The sequence below is a fragment of the Canis lupus genome, chromosome 15 (genome assembly GCF_048164855.1).
Source record: "Canis lupus baileyi chromosome 15, mCanLup2.hap1, whole genome shotgun sequence".
Classification (NCBI taxonomy): Eukaryota; Metazoa; Chordata; class Mammalia; order Carnivora; family Canidae; genus Canis; species Canis lupus.
This window is the reverse complement of record NC_132852.1, coordinates 41,876,536-41,893,615: the sequence shown is the minus strand read 5'-3', so window position 1 is coordinate 41,893,615 and position 17,080 is coordinate 41,876,536. Positions and strand designations below refer to the sequence as shown.

General features: G+C 56.6%; 1 protein-coding gene across 6 annotated transcripts in view; it reads left to right on the top strand.

The window, feature by feature from the left end:
- The window catches only part of DNAJB6 (DnaJ heat shock protein family (Hsp40) member B6), a 73,500-nt gene extending 68,570 nt beyond the window's left edge, over positions 1–4,930 (top strand). For all 6 annotated transcript variants that reach the window (XM_072776810.1, XM_072776806.1, XM_072776808.1 and 3 more), the window contains one exon: positions 3,488–4,930. In XM_072776810.1, the coding sequence (XP_072632911.1) occupies positions 3,488–3,570 (83 nt within the window). In that variant the 3' untranslated portion in view covers positions 3,571–4,930. The remainder of the gene's footprint in view (positions 1–3,487) is intronic.
- Positions 4,931–17,080: the final 12,150 nt, after the last annotated feature.

Here is a 17,080-nt window from a genome sequence, read left to right as displayed (position 1 = left end):
CTCCAGCTTGGGGGTGGATTCTTCTGGAGAACAGTGTGCATGGAGGAGCTTGGTTCCCAGCTGCTCAGGTGCCCCCCGCTCGCGCCTCAGCACTGGAGCTGCCACTAGATGGAGGGGCCCCACCCACGGAGCCCAACAGGGGGGCTGTTGGGACACAGGGGGCACGGGAGGAGGGGGCAGCGGAGGCGGCGGTGGCAGCGGCTCGGCTCCCAGTGCCCACACGGCTGGTGGCCTTGGGCGGCTTCGCGGGCTGTCCCTCTAGTGCTACTACCTGATGAACCTAACACGCTTCTCTGCCCAGAACTTTCACCGAGTCTTTCCAATGTTTCCTTCTGTGAGCGATGCTTGGTGCGTGAGCCTGTTGGAAGGCGGCCAGTGGACCTGGTGATCCCAGTGACGGCTGACAGGGGGCATGGCCTTGTCCCGGTCATAGACTCCGCAGGAACCTGCTTCCCTGTGGAGCCGCCCCGTGCCTGCTGGTGCCCCATGGCCCTTCGGAGGCCCGGCCTTGGCGCTGCCGTCCTGTTGGCTTGTAGTTTTAGATCGTTAACATCCGACAGGCATTTCTGTCCCCTTAGTCACGTTACCGCCTTGTTGTGTGGGAAGGGGGCCCTGGGTGAAGGTTTGCTTTGCCGCCGCACTGTCAGGGGCAGAGCAGGTGACCCTGGGTTTGTGCCATGGGTGTGTTGGGGGGTGGGGACCTGGGAATTGGGCTGCCTGCTTTCGGACAGGCATCCCCGGCCAGGTTGCGATGGAGCCCCTGCTCCCGGCCGTCCGCGAGCACCGGGCATTTGGCTCCCTCGGTTGGAGCCCTGGGTGCACATGCAGCACCCTGAGAAGTGTGCCGGGTCAAGTGCAGGATTGCTTATTCAGCACCTGTTTCCTTGTGTGGTTTTGAAGACCATCCCAGGCTGTCAGAGCCGCCTCTTGGGGCAAATCAAACCTCCGGGAACTTGCGTCTGTTGTGACCAGAGAGCCCTGGGCCTCTGAGGGAACAAGCAGGAGGGATGGTTGCAGGTGGTGCTGGGGTGTGGTCCTGTGGCCGCAGGCTGGTTGGCGTCCCCCACATGCCCCAGCTGCAGAGGACCTGCTGGGGGGGTGTGCATCAGCTCCACACCCCCAGAATCTTGCCATTTGTGCTGGAATTCCTTTAGTTTGTCCCAAGTTATTTTTTGGTCATCATAAAATTAAAAATGTCTTGTAGCAGAAGTGGTATTTTATTTATCTATTTATTTTATTTTTTTAAAGGTTTACTTATTTATTTGTTCATGAGACACAGAGAGAAAGTGAAGCAGGTTCCACACAGGGAGCCCAATGTGGGACTTGATCCCGGGACTCCAGGATCACGCCCTGGGCCGAAGGCAGGCGCTAAACTGCTGAGCCACCCAGGGATCCCCTAGAAGTGGTGTTTTAATGAGAAATGTATTTCCTGGCCCTGTGCTGGGCAGCAGGTGCTCCCTGGGGAGGGGCCAGGGTGGTGGTGACCATGGCTGGAGCCCAGCTCTGCCTGATGTGTGCTTGGGGGTTTCGGGGTCCCTTCAGGGTCAGGGGTTAGGATCTCATGACCAGACAAGTGCACTCAGGCCAGGCCAGGGAGGCCTCCCATGCTGTGTCCTGGAGGCAGGAGGGGGTCCTGGGCCCCCCGTGCTCCTCTGGGTCCATCTGTTCCTCCTCCTGGTTGTCATAGTCGGGCCAGGAGATGACAGCTCGGTAAAGTCAGGGGAGTGCAGGGGCGTGCAGGAAGTCAGCAGGTTTTTCTTTTTCTTCTTGGGTTATTTTACACGTAATTGGATCTGGTAGGGGGAGAGGGGGCTGCCCTCCCTCTAAGAAGTTATGCCTCAGCCCCACAGTCGGCCACGCCCCCAGAAGGCACCCGTGAAGCCTCTGAACCCCACTCCCTGTGTGTCCTTGAACCCCACTGGCGCTTGGCTGCCCTGCTCACAGCCAGCCTGGGAGCCCATCCAGGGAAGAATCCCCTCTGGAGGTTTCTCCACAGAAGACCCTCCCGGGACCGAATGGCCCATCCTGATGTCACCTCACACCTCCCGTGTGTAATCACATCTGAGAAAGGACCCAGGGACATGTCCCCAAACTAGCTCTGGTTCCCTGTTTGGTGCCTTGGAGGCTGTTCTTGTGCCCCCATTGTGGCTGTTTGGGTCTGTTCACCGGATTCGCCACTGGGTGCGGCTGTGGGTGAGCCCTCTGCATGCCCACACCCTCACCTGCCGGGTGGGTTAGCCCTCTGTCTTCTCCCTCCTGTTCAGAACTCTGAGGCAGCTTTCCTAAACACACAGCCTTGGATGACTTAGCATCTGGCAGGTGTCACAGCCTCCGGGTGAGACAGGCAGGCCGTGTGGAACCTCAGGTGCACGAGCTACAGGGGAAAGTGGCCGGTTGCCTCAGGGGGTGAAGGAGTGGGGCATGTAGGGCCTCCTGTGTCACTTGCGTGAGGACCAAGTGGATCGGAGGCCTGTTGTCTTCGAGGTGTGTGTGGTCTCTGGTGCTGTCACGGGGTCAGCAGACCGTCCACCTGGCAGTAGGTGGTGAGGCCATTAGCCAGGCCTGGGGCAGGTGTTGGGGGTCCTTGTGCATTGGCTGAAGGTCCGCGTCTGAGGAACTGGGCCCACGTGTCTGGGACTGTGGTTCTGCAGACGGACAAGTGTCGTGCCCCCGTGGCATCTGATGACTGCGTCTGTGTCCCATCTGGATGGGAAGTGATGCTCCAGAACATGGCCTCGTAGTTAAAAACCCTGAGGTGCTTCCAGGTGATCTTTGAGTAGGCTCGGGGGCGTGCGTGAGTCCCAGCCTCACAGCGACTGGGCTGGTTCTGTCCCTTGTCCCATCAAACACGGCTCTTTGCCCTGCAACCAGCATCCAGCCCATCTGCTGGCTCATCATTCAGCACGCTGTTGAGACAAGTGAGCACAGGGCCCTAAGTTATTTCTGCACAACTGGAGCCGGGGCTGTTGGATGAACCCTCTGGGGGATGAGCAGGTGCACGTTTACCTGTCTCTCCTCCGCCTTCAGCCAAGCACAGGCTAAACATACAGCACGGGGAAAATGAAAGGTTCTTGTCCTTACATGAGAAATGGGAATGGAGAGCCCAGAACCTGCAGAGGGGACTCTGGACTGGCCAGGGCTGCAGGGAGCCCATCCCCGGGGTGGGGGGTGGGGTCTCCAGGGGGCGCGGGGTGGGGCTGCCAAGGGCAGATGTGAGAACTCAGCAGCGTGAGCCGAGGGGCGTGTGAGCTGCACGTTGCCGCCTGCATGGCTGTGACGCCCTTCGAATAATGTCAGAGGCTCCTCTGCAATTTAAAAAGTCAGCTCATGGTTTTGTTGAGCTTCAGACGTGGACTGGAGACGAGTGGAGGCACCTGCGCTCACTGTGTCTTTTTTAAACACGGGGGAGAATTTGGAAACCTGTTTGCCTCTTAGTGGGGAAGCAGCCGCTGTTGTGCACAGTGTTTCACGAGCCGTGTTTCCTTAGGGTTCAAAGAAGGTGGCAAGAGGAAGAAGCAGAAGCAGAGAGAGGAGTCCAAGAAGAAGAAGGCGACCAAAGGCAACCACTAGACGGACTCGCGGCCTCGCTGGCGCCCAGGCTGGCTCCGTGCGGCAGTGCGCACGCGTTAGGTAGCGGCACCTGCTTGGCCACTGTCCCAAGACCACACCTTCTCTGCACGGGGACGCTGGTGATGATCAGTCAGCGTAGGGACGGCAGGAGATGGGAGCGATGGCTGTGGGTGGTGGTGGCACGGGCGTGGAGCCTGCCTGGATTGTCCCTGCTTGTCTCCGCACTAAATCCGATAGTGTCTCCTCAGGAGTGGTTAAGAACCCAGCTCCTTTTCAACTCTTCAACCACGACACCAGCTCCTGAGGCGCGTAGAGCTTTAGAGCTGCGACGGGTGCAGGCAGATAAGCGAGTGTGTGTTCACGGAATGACTTGTGGCGGTAGAGTTCCTGGAGCTAGCACTGGTGAAGGGCAGGGTGACGGGGCGGGGATCGCACTGGCATGTCAGGGCGCAGCTGCCAGGTGCTCGTCCTTCACGCCCAGGGGCGGGGGGATGGGGGTTAGGCTTCGAAGCAGCTCTGCACAGGGCCCTGGCCATATCCGTGGGGTCCCTGCGGGTGAATCACTTAGATATAAAGTCATTCCTTATATTTATCGTGGTTTTAATCTCTAGCCCAAACTTGACTTCAAATATGCTTTGATTTTTGCTGAACCCCATCTTCTTTCTTCGGACCCATAGTTCATCTTAGTGTCTGCACAGGAGCCTACAGAATTTTGTTGGGTCGTGCGTCTCGGCGCCTGGCTGGGTGGTGCTGGGGAAGGCCAGGCGAGGTTCTTAGGGCCACGCGCCCTCTCACGGTGAGACGTGAACCAGGAAGGGGAACGAAATGCTTCAGTCTGTCAACATTGACACCTTTGCAAACATCGGTTTTTTTAAACGATTTTTTTTTATCCTCCCCTGCTCCCCCTGCCTCCCTGCCCCCTGCCCAGCAAGACTCTGTGCGGTTTTCGTGCTTATGCCTCTGCATGATCAGCTGCTGCTCAACCCCTTCTACTGACTAGATCCCGAGCTGCCTCAACCCTCCTGCACGTGCCCTGCCTGGGCCGCTTCCGCAGCACGTGGGCCTGCTCACGCCACTTGGCTTAGGGGCCCTGGGGCAGAGCTTGCACGGGATCCAGGGGTGCTGGTGACTTGGGTCTGGTGGTGTCTAGCCCGCCCAGCCCCCTGTGGCCGTGTCACGGGCGTGTGAGCCAGAGATGAGTGCAGCCTTCGTGGTCTTCAGGTGACTGTTACAGGGAAGTTTGCTTTGCTTGGCTTTGGTGGGGTGGCGGTGTGGACTGCTGTGGACTGCTTACCGTGGGACACGTGCCCTGGAAGGTGTGATGTATTTTAAGTGTTACATAAATAAAATGTCAACGCAACATGGTCCCGCTCACTTGACATTGTTCCTCACATCTGCAAGTTGCACTGTTGTTAGGAATTAAAAGTAAAGACCGTTGCTGTCTGTCATTTCAACCGTGAAAGATAAAGTGATACCCGGGGCAAGAGGCTGGACTCGGAGGTCACCGTGAGATGCGGTGTTATGTTCGGGCCATCCTCCCACCAAACCAAGCTCTGTGAGCCCAGGAGCCTGGCTGGTGGCGCGGGAGCTGCTGGAGGAGGCGGGACATGTCTGGGCCGTGTGTGTCCCGGGCTCCAGGACACACCATAACAGGGCCCCAGGAAAGAGCCTCTCCCAAGGGGACGTCTGGTTTGGGGGTTCATGGCAGATCCTCACATGGGGAGTCTGCTGTCGGCACCGGGGAAGGGGGGAAGCCCAGTCCTGGCCCGTGACCCTCCCTGCGCTCCACGGCTGGTCTCGTCGGGACAAGTGTCCCTGGGAGGGTGTCCTCCAGTCATCCCAGAGCGAGCTGCCATCGGCCATCGGGCCCCTGGTCCTCACCAGGCCCTGCGGCGGGGCGGGCAGCTTACGACCGCGCTTCCCTCTGGACAGAGGCCCCACGGGCCTGGAGAGCAAGATAGGTGCTGCTTCCCAGGCTGCGAGGGGAGCATGGGACAACCCGGCCCCCAGCCTGTGCTGAGAGCGTGTGAGCTCACCCCGTCACCCCTGCCCGTGTGGGGTGTGCTCCACCCCCTCAGAGTGGGGCTGCTGTGTAGAGGCCGGGAAGCCAGCGCCCAGGCTGACCCAATTCTCTTCAGGGCAGCTGCTGAAGGCCCGGTGCCTGGTGGCCTCTCGGAGGGGCTGCATGGGTGCTGGGCAGACATGACGGTGCCGGAGGGCAGGACCCAGCCAGCCTCCTCCTGCTGCACCCTCACCCGGAGGGCCGCGTGGGGCTGGCTGGAGCTTGTGGGTGTGGGCTGGGAGGTGGTCCCAGCCAAGGGCCCCACATGCACCCACGGCTGTCCGCCAGCCCATGCCCCTGGGTTAGGACGATCACGCCTGCAAACTCCCTTTTTTTTTTTTTTTTTTTTCAAGCCATGGAAAACATTTTAATGACAACTGGCATCACAGGTATAAATAAATAGCTCCTGTCCATCTATAATATGTGCTAGAAATATCTTTTTAAAAGGTCCAGCTAAGGTTACAAGGCTTCAAGTACCCTTTCTTAGCTACAAACTCCTTTTTTTTTTTTTTTAAATATTTATTTATTTATGATAGTCACAGAGAGAGAAAGAGAGAGAGGCAGAGACACAGGCAGAGGGAGAAGCAGGCTCCATGCACCGGGAGCCCGACGTGGGATTCGATCCCGGGTCTCCAGGATCGTGCCCTGGGCCAAAGGCAGGCGCCAAACCCCTGCGCCACCCAGGGATCCCTACAAACTCCCTTTTAACAGGGATTTTCACACATTTATGTTAAAGTCCTTGCACAGACAGGCCCAGGGTGGCTACACCCAGTGCCCGGAGAGTGACACGGTGCCATCTGAGACAGGTAGGGCCGTGACCTTAATAATCACATGCCCGGGGCTCCTTTGAGGGCCACCTACCCCTGCCCTTAGGAACCTGCTGCCGGGCCCGGCCCCTCGGGCTGTGTTACTCCCATGTTGCCACAGCAAGAATGAGGCTGGGCCGGGCTGCCCCTCCAAGGAGGCCACTGGTGCAGGTGCCTGAGGTCCCCTGGCCCCTACTGAGCCCATAGCTGATGACCAGTGCAGGTCACCCCTGGTGTCACACTCTCTCCTGTCTGTACCTGGGGTGCCACCTGGTGCCCCGACATTCCCATCCTCGTCTCATCCAAGTGTGTGGGTGACCTGGTTCCTGGCAGACATCGAGTGGTGGGTGGCCAGGAGCCCTGCCAGGGCCGTGCCCACTGAGGATGTGTGGGGAGGCGCGAGGACAGAGCCTTGGCATGGCATGGGCGCTGAGGTGGGTGCCTGGTGCCGGTGTGGGCTTGGGTGGGCTCTGGGCATGCCTCAACAGGTGTGTCTGTGCCTCTGACCCATGGCTCCTTGGAGAAATCTCAGCACCAGCTCCAGGCGGCAAGTGGCCCCAGCATCTTGTCACCAGTTAGGAAGTAATCCCGTAGCCATGATGTGTCCCAGACCTGCACGGACTGTTCCTCTGGGGAACGCCGAAGCAGCAGGGGGCCCCCTTCCTGGATACTGGACTGTGGCCACATTAGGAGGGATGGGCCGTGTCACTGGAGCCACTATGCTGCCTTCTCTGCGGTGGCTCTCCACCCGGCCCTGCCTGGCCTGCTGCACCCTGGGCTGTCTACAGGCACGCCAACCACAGCCTGGCAGCAGCTGGCGTTAACCCTTCACCTTTTGACTCAGGGGTTTTTATAGGTTTTGCTTGGTCAGCACCATTCATTCTTAGCGAACAAACAGAATTCAGTTTTTATGGCATGAAAATTATTGTTTCTCTGACTGACTAGCCATTACGCAGTGACACGGGGTGACCCTGGATGACACAGGATGATGAATCTTCCCGTTCCTGAGAAATGAGTGTGATATACGGGGCAGCAGTCAGTCATCTGGCTCTAGGAGGATGGGGTGGGGCTTCCAGAGATCCTGGGCTTTTTCCTGGCCAAGGGCCTGGTTTGGGGAGGACCGTACATCCCCCTGCCTACCCCTGGGGCTGCCTGCCACCTGGCTGTGTCCTGTGTCCCTCCTGATCCCAGGGCAGCAGGCCCGGGCCCAGTGGGTAGAGGGCAGAGCCTGCCCCTCCTGGGGCAGTCGTGTGGGCTGCGATACCATGTTTCTTAGGGAGGTGTATGGCATGGGGGCATGGAGGACGCTCTGCTTCTCCTGTCCTTTTACAGAGGAGAGCCCAGACTCCAGGATGTCATGTTGGTTTCCTGGAGTCCACAGAGCTGGGCCTGATGGGAGCCGGCCGTTCTGCTCCTGCAGAGCAACCCGCACGCTGCAATCTCTCCCCGTGTGCGTCCAGTGTCTCTCCCTCTGCTTTCTTGCTTGGGATCCTGTAAAGATGAATTTTCCTGGATCCACTCTGGGTCCATGAAGTGCACTTTGTACAGAAAAGCCTAATAAACCCGTCTTTCCTTCCCAGGTCTCTGAGGAACCACTTGGTGCTGTGTGCACCCCCCCCACCCCCCCTGCTGGGGATGGCGTGACAGCCAACTACTTCTTCTTTCCAACCCCCCAATGAATGTGCAGACTTTAAGATCTTTCTTGTGTTGCATCCAGTGAAGTCAGTCCCAGACACTCTGAATCTAGGCTACCTAATCTGTCCAGAGGGGTGTGGATACCGGTGATCGTCAGGAGTGTGTGTACTTAATGAGGGTTACCCAGGACTTGGGGTAGCTGTGTGTGCCGGGCTGGCCTGGTGGGCCTGAGAGGCTCAGCGAAAGCTCTGGCCTTTGCGCACCCCATCCCATAGGAGGGCATGGAGGGCCCCAGTGGTGACAACAGAGTGTGGGCTGAGCCATGAAAGGGATATCAGTTTGCTCTCAGGGACCAGAGATGTTAAAAGCCTTTGGGAAAAACTCAGTGGTGATACAAGTAAAATGAAAAAGCAACATAGCTGCCCTCACATTCTCGTTTCCCAGGGTAGCTGTAGGCCCGAGGAACTGCAGGCCTGATTTCTGGATGACTAACAAAGGCTGGAAACCAGCTCACCCTTCTCTCTTCCTGGGCCAGCTTCTGCCACTAGCTCTTTCCAGAGCCCCACTGTCATTGGTCTAGTGGAGGAGAGGCCACCAACAGTGGGTCAGTCCACCCATCCACCCATGTACCCATCCATGGAGCCCGCCTGCCTGCCCTCCCTCCCTCTAACCCTCCCTCTATCCACTTATCCATTATCCATCCATCTATCCATTCATCTACCTGTTCATCCATCTATCCATCCACCTATGCATTTATCCACTCATCCATGTACCCATCCATCCATCCACTTATCCACCTACCCACACACTCATCCATCCACCAATACATACCCATTCGTCTACCCATCCACCTATCCACCCATCCACTATCCATTCATCCACTCATCCACCCACCCACACATCCACCTACCCATCCATCCACCCTCCGTCCATTGATGCATCCATCCATCAGTTCATCTCATCTATCATCCAACCACCAATCCATCTACTATCCATACACCCACCCATTGTCCACCCATTTATCTATTCATCCAACCGACTACCACCCACCAACCCACCTGTATGCTCATTCATTCACCCATCCATCTATCCATCTACCCTTCTGTCCTTCCTTCCATCCATCCATCCATCCATCCATCCATCCATCCATCCATCTATCCATCCATTTACGCACCCATCTACCCATCCACCCATCCACCTATCTGTCCATCCACCCATCCATTCATCTACCCATCCATCTGTCCAGCTATCTACCCAACCATCCATCTACTTATCTACCCACCCACCCACACATCCATCCATCCACCAATCCATACTCATCCATCCACTCATCCACCCACCCATCCATATCCATCCATCCATGCACTCATCCATCACCCATCCACCAATTCATCTACCCATCCATATACACACCCATTGTCCATCCATCCATCTACCTACCCACTGACCTAGCTACTCATCCATCCATCCATCCATCCATATATCCACCCATCCACTCACTCATCCATCTGTTCATCTACCCATCCATCTACCTAACCATCCTTCCATCCATCCATCCATCCATCCACCCACCCATTGTCCATCCATTGTCTAATGTACACTGTGTGTCCAACATGTGTCAAACACAACTGTATGTGTTGCAGCCCCACCCTGCAGAGGGGACAAGAGGTGATGTCCACAGGCAGGATAAGTCACCTCCAGCCCTACCCTTGTTGTGCTCTGGCCATGGGCTCAGACAGTACAGAAGGAATTCAGAGGAGCTCATGCTGGTGGGGTTATTGAGGAGCTTCACAGGTGGGTTTTGGAGGGCAGAGGCAGCCAGACCTGTGTGCAGGCAAGGGGAAGCCTAAGCCAAGGCTTGGGGTGCAGGCTGGAGGTAGAGAGGTAAACCCGCAGAAGGGGAGGGGTTTGGGTGAAACAGGAGGAGGTGAAGCTGGCAGGAGTGTGGGCCAGGTTGGGGCAGCCTCCAGCAACAGCTAGAGCTTGGAGTGGGTGCTGAATACAGCACGTGGTGTGGCTGGAGCCCAGCAGAGCCAGCCTGGCCTAGGCGCAGACTGTTCCAAGGAGAGGACGGCGGGCTGCTGCTTTCCTGCCAGGCCCAGGGGCTCAACTGAGTGAGCAGTGGAGAACGGGCCTAACCTGAGGATCGCATCTGTGGTGAACAGTGGTCACCTGTCACTCAGCAGATCTTTCGGCCTGATGATTGACTGTCACTGAGAGGCTCTCCTGTCACATTTGGCTCTGGGAGTCCCGAGTCCTTCCTTCCTGTCCCTCATCCCTCAGGACCATGACCTGGGGAGCAGCCAGTGAGGAACCAGCCCAGAGTCATCGGCCTGTTAGAGTGGGGACAGCCCCTTGCTTGTCACCTTGTGAAGACAGACCTTGACCTACACAAGGCAGGCTGCTCTCCCTGCTTCAGGCGAGTCCCATATTGCCCACCTCAGGTGGGCCCTGAACAGGGCCTGGGGTCTTGATAGAGGCAGTGAGGAGGGTCTGCTCTGCAGAGAAAGGCCCTGACAGCAGAGTGGTTGGAGGGAGGAATCAATAGCTCCCTGGGCAGAGGACCAGTTGGGCCACAGAGGTGCCCTCCTCCCGCCCCCCTTCTGCCCCAGCTGCCTGCTTGCCCAGCCCCTCCCCGAGATCCCATGTCACCTGCAGGGGTTGATGGTGGCCCCAGAAACGTACATCCCCTTCCTACCCTGGGACCTGTGAGGGTCACCTTGTGTGAAACCTGGGTCTTTGCAGGCACGTTCAGCCAAGGATCTTGAGATCACGAGGATTAAGGTGGCCTTAAATCCAGTGATGGGTGTCCTAAGGTGAGGAGAGGAAGACATGAGACACAGATACGGATAGGAGGAGGCCATGCGGAGACTGAGGCCAAGCCTGGGGTCACGCAGCCATGAGCCCTGAGGTGCCTGGCGCCACCGGGGCCAAAAGAGGTGGGAAGGGGGAGTCTCAGCAGGCCTGGACCTCAGACCTCAGTGCTCCAGACCTGCTTTAGGGACCTCAGGGGGACGGGCGTCAGCATTATGAGCACTTGGTGCCTGGTGATGTGTTCAGGGCCGACCAGATGGCATGCGGACCCTGCTCTCAGAACTTCCTCTTAAAACATGGGTTCCCTGGCTTATACTTGAACATCCTAACGTTTAAAACCCCAAGTCGGGTATTTTCGGAGAAACTTCCCTGTATTTCTGTAGCTCAGTGTTGGAATTCCTCTTTACCGAAGGTGCTCACGAAGGTGCTCACAAGGGAGGTCAGCCTGCAGGTGTGTTGTGACTCCCGGTTTTGTGGTGCAATGTTTCCTGTGGCCACAGGAGGGCGCCTCCATAAAAGAAACTGGGACTGGGTAGCTGCCACCACCACCCTGACCGGTGTGTGTGTGCACATGCGTGCACGCATGCTCACATGCATGCACATACACCTGCACACACGCATGCACACACGCAGCAGAGTAGATTAGTCTCAACCTTTCATGTTCCAATTAATCAAGACTAAAATGGGCTGGAGGGGGTGGGGGCCTGAGCCCGTGTGCGGTCCCCTAGGTAAAGTAAAATAATTGGTTTGATTAGAGAGCGGGGAGTTATTTTTGTTGGACATTTACCATCTAGTCTCATAACCATATAAATAACGCATCAAAGGACTCACAAGAACACAGTTTGAGAAAATAAAATTAGGCTGTACCAAAAGTTTGGGATTTTTTCCCCTACGCCCACATGCCAATAATATTTTCAGTTTTCACTCCAGTGACATCTGACAAATGGTAATTCGTGTGGCTTCCTGGGCTAATGGGGAAAAATAAAATCTATTGTTAATATTTCCAGCGCCCCCAGAGCTGTGCGCCTGCCCCTTGCTAAGTGGTGGTAGGGAGGAGATGTCAAATCTCCCCAGTGGGGACCAGAGCCCTGCCCGCGCCCCAGAGCAGATGCAGGGGCCCTTCCATCCTTGTGCTTGACAAGACCCATCCAGGAGTTGTTCAGAAACCCCTGGTGTGAAATGGGGTTGGTTCACAACCCGGGCTTTACGATTAGTAATATCCTAGTAACAGTGGAAGTCTGCTTGTGTCTGTCCTCATTTGGGCACGCCGACGCTGCGGGACATCAGAGACGCTCCACGTGTCCTCTACCGTCCTTCACTTCCTGCCAAATCGTCATTGAAACTGAAGCAAAACCTGACGCCGATGGAAGACATAAATAAGGGGAAAGAAACCGAGGTCAAGACCCAAGCTGCCCTGTCCTGGTCACACTCAGGGGAGAGCTGCTTGGCCTCCCCCACCCCACACTTGTAGAGGACGTGGAATGCCCACTCTCATGCACCTGCCGGGGCCTCTCGCTCTCAGAACAGGATCCCCATCTAAGCAGAGACAGGACCTGACACCCGAGAAAACTGTCCGTGGTCGCCCACCAGGCCAGGAGAACACATACCTCTTATTATTGGTTTCAGCTTTATTAACTGAAGGCATTTTACCTAAAACTGTTGAAATTGAAAGTAGGAATAGGTATGGGAGTAACGCCCGGGCTTCCAGCGTCACAAAAGGCAGGCTTCGTTTGGGTGAGGGCAGCCCTGGGCCATGTGCACACTCTGCACTGTGCTCCCCCCGTCGGCGTTTGTGTTCTCAATGGGTTCGGGATAGAGAGGCCATCGTAGTCGCAGTGCACCTCGCCATCCAGAGTAGGAGCCAGGAAATAGAAACATGGTCTAGGATGCCCAGGGGGCTCATTGGTGGAGCACTTGCCTTCAGCCCAGGGCGTGATGCCGGGGTCCTGGGATCAAGTCCTGCATCGGGCTCCCCGCAGGGAGCCTGCTTCTCCCTCTGCCTGTGTCCCTGCCTCTCTCTGTGTGTCTCAGAATAAATAAATAAAATCCTAAAAAAAATGAAAGCGTGGTCTGGAAAGAAATTAATCTTTTATGGGCTCTTAAATATGCTTTCTTTACATTTTTAGTTGCACTGACAAACCTGTAAGTACTGAGTGTCCAGGGACATGTCAGCATGCATCAGATTTGCCAGCTAAATATATCTCCTTAGAGCTGGACAACCGATGTTATTCCGGATCTGGAGGCTGCCTATGGATTTAGGGAGTGTCAGTGTTTGCACAGCGTCCCCACAGTTTACAGGTGTTTGAGCTACCGTCTGCTGTCAGATGAGGGCAACAGGGCTGGCCCCGTGCTGATCACTGGGTGAATGTAGAATTCCTCGCGTGGGCCTCTCCCCCGGACAGTGCTACAGATCAAATCTGCCGGAAGTGACCCTGCAATCTCTGCACCGGTTATATTTATCGCAGCTGGGTTAGGAAGAGTTGGAATCAGAGAACATCTCAAATGTCAGATCTTAGATGAAACTGCAGAAAGTAAATGGTAGTCATTAGCATGGAAGCATTTCAGAGTCTAAGATCCCTTGAATGAGATGGTCATGCTCTGAAATATAGAATTTATCACTGCTTTTAGGGACACAGGTTAACACTCTAAAAGTTTTATTTATTTATTTTTAAAAGATTTTATTTATTCATGACAGACACAGAGAGAGAGAGAGAGGCAGAGACACAGGCAGAGGGAGAAGCAGGCTCCATGCAGGGAGCCCAACAAGGGACTCGATCCCGGGTCTCCAGGATCACACCCTGGGCTGCAGGCGGCACCAAACCGCTGGGCCAACGGGGCTGCCCCACTCTAAAAGTTTTAAATCTGATGTGAATAGTGATGCATTATGGCTGCCACAGGACATCACGGAATCAGAGGTCAAGGGTTTTGTCACAGGCTGACGCAGCAGTCGATTTTTTTTTAATTTTTAAAAAAAATTTTTGCAGCAGTCGATTAAGAGTCTTGTGACAGGCATGTGTGCGTATTTAACGCCTGCTCATCGTTCTTTGAATTTTATTTTACTTTAAAGATTTTATTTATTTATTCATGAGAAACAGAGAGAGAGAGAGGCAGAGACACAGGCAGAGGGAGAAGCAGGCCCCATGCAGGGAGCCTGACATGGGACTCGATCCAGGCTCTCCAGGATCAGGCCCTGGGCTGCAGGCGGCGCTAAACCACTAGGTCACCAGGTCTGCCCCGTTCTTTGAAATTTAAAAGCCATTTACTAAGAACTCACTACGATCACGTGCAAGATATTGAAATCTGATTTTAAAATGCAGGAATCTTCCTCAAATTGAGCAGCCACGCGGGCATGACGCAGCCTGGGCAGCCAGGGCAGTGACACGGCAGTGGCGGCAGCAGCAGAGGGCTCCTCATCCATCACACACCATCTGCAGAGATGCGCGGGGAAAGGGTGACCAGTGATTTCAGAAATGTCCCCAGACTGAGAATCTCGTCTCTTCTCTCTGCATTCGATTCCGATGACGCAGTTTCCGTCTCGATGCGCTGATGTCTGCAAGCAACGAACTGTGGCGAGCATGCCCGGGACGGCGTGTATGCAGGGCATGTGTGCTTGCCCCCCTCCTTTTGTCCAGTCGTCTTAGGTGAAAACACTCCTTTTTCAGGGTGGAAGGAGTTGGTGCAGGACGTATGAGACCCATGGGTCTATAGCAGAGTCTGCCAATTTGGAGTCATCGAGCGCTGGTGCTAACACGCCAGCCTGCGGGGTGCGCGCGCTCGGGGGCTCAGGCCTGGTCGTGTGCAGGAGCCTGGTGATGGCGCCAGACACCTCTTGCCCCTCTGCTGGTGACAGGGCCCTTCCGGGGCTGTGCAGATGATGCCAATGTCCAGAAACCATCCTCATGACGAGGGAGGAGTTCCTGCTCCCGGTGGAACAGTACAGACTTTCCTGGGGGAACTGTAGAGCCCAGGGCGCTGTCACACGGACACCGTTGAGTCTGTGTGGCTGGTGTACGGCCTCCCTGCCCTCAGGCATCAGCCTGAAGCCCAGCAGTTCATCTGCACAAAGGGAGCAGGGTTAGGAAACTTGGGGCCACGACAGGTCATCACGGCCGTAGATCTCCCGCAGTCTGGTGGCCGTTGGGGAAGAAGGCGCACCCTGGATGCTGCTGGATGTTTCATGGTTTTAGAAATTATTATTTTTTAATTTAAAAAAAGATTTTATTTATTTGAGAGAGTGAGAGAGCATAAGGAGGGGAGCAGCAGAGGGAGAGGGAGGAGGTTACCCACTGAGCAGGGAGCCCGATCCCAACTTGATCCCAGAACCCCGAGGTCATGACCTGAGCCCAAAACAGATGCCTCCCTGACTGAGCCCCCCAGGTGCCCCCACTGGAGGTCTCAGGAGGGAATTCCCTTCGTGAAACGGTCGGATGGGTCCCTCGCCAGGCCTCCTGGTTCCTGGGGAGGCTCTCAGGAGCTGCTGTCCAGGGCATGTACTTGGGGATGCAGCTCCCACAACCCCCTGGATGCTCGTGTCCTGTGAGCCCCAGTGCATGCCAGAGCCACAGTCCGAGCATCTCACACACACACGTGGCATCCAGGCTGACCTATACTCTCCAGTGTGCTACTCTCCAAAGCTGTTGCCTCCGGAGGGGTATGATGAGCTAGGCCCAGGCCCTGGAGGAGGAATGGAATCAGGCAGGGCCAGTCTGAGCTCTGTGGGAGAGGGCCTGGGAGCTTGGAGGCCACCAGACGGGGCAGCGAGCAGAGCCAAGGGCCCCGGGCCCCTGCCTGGCCTGCCACCAGGTGTGTGAGGTTCGTGAGCAGCTTACAGCAGCATAACCGGCCACGCCCTGAGTGGGGAGTGCAGCCGGTGACGATGAGATGTTCAGGGTCTTCAGGGCCGGAAGTGGTCTGACGGGTAGACCTCCTCTCACGAGGCCCAGGTCAGAGCGGGCCTTCAATGCCCGGGGCCTCTGCTGTGTGTCCTGGGAGTGGGATTGTTTCTGGTCTCCTGGTGGTGGTGGGGCACATCTTGTCCTCCAGGAAGATCGGGTGACACCCTCACCCCAAGAATTTGAATGTGGCCTTAGATGGAATAAGAGTGACAGAGCCGCAGAGGTCACAGCAGGGTGGCCCCAGCTCCCCCAGGACGACAGAGGCACAGGCTGGTGCCATACGCTGCACCCAAGGGTTGCCACCACCACCACCAGACACCAGGACGTGGGGAAGGCTGCCACCGTCCCCCCCACCCCCTGAGCCTCCAAGGGCCTCCAGGCTGCGCAGGACATTTCTGAGTTGTGGTGGCCACGTGGCACCAGCCTGGGGCTGCAACACCACACTGGGCCTCTCTCTCTGGTGTCCTGAAGGGATGCAGCATGTGGGGTGAGCCCCTGACAGCCATAGGGGCAGGGCTCAGGGTGCAGGGCTCCGGGTGCAGGACTCAGGCTCTGGGTGCAGGGCTCAGTGCTCAGGGCTCAGGGTGTAGGGTGCAGGGCTCAGTGCTCAGGGCTCAGTTCCCAGTTCTTAGGGCTCAGCACTCAGGGCTCAGTGCTCAGTGCTCAGGCTCAGTGCTCAGGCTCAATGCTCAGTGATTGGTGATCAGTGCTCAGGGCTCATCTCCAGAGGCTCTGCTCCAGCTGGCACGTATCCCTGGGGGAAGCCAGTGTCCTTTCCTTCGTGACTCTGCTCACTGTGCAGTATGGGTGGTGCTGTCACAGCTCTTCCCTGGCTGCTCACACTGTCGCGAGGCTTCCTGTCTCCTGCGGAGCCCATGCCCTGGAAAAAGTGCGGCCAAGGGCATGGGACTGTGCATCAGAGTCCAGGCCACACTCTGCAGACTGGGGCTGAGTGGGGCCAGGTGGGCAGGCAGTGTGGCCGTCTCGGGGCTATACACTCCTCGCTGCGCACTCGGCTGGGTCGCCCTGGTGGCTGCTCCATGGTGTCGGTGACAGGACAACAGAGAGTGTCTCCTGAGGCTGCAGGGTCCTGTCAGGGGTGCGCAGATGGCCATGGGAGGGAACACCTGCCTCCAGCACTGCTCAGGTCTCCAGAACCTAACCCTTGGCCTCATGTCGACTGTCAGCATGATGCAGGCACAACCTGTTAGGCAACGGGGGACGTGCCTGTTTGAGAGGTCACGGACTTAGGCTGCTGTAGATGTTGTAGGGAAGTGGAACAGTGTGATTTTCTTCTT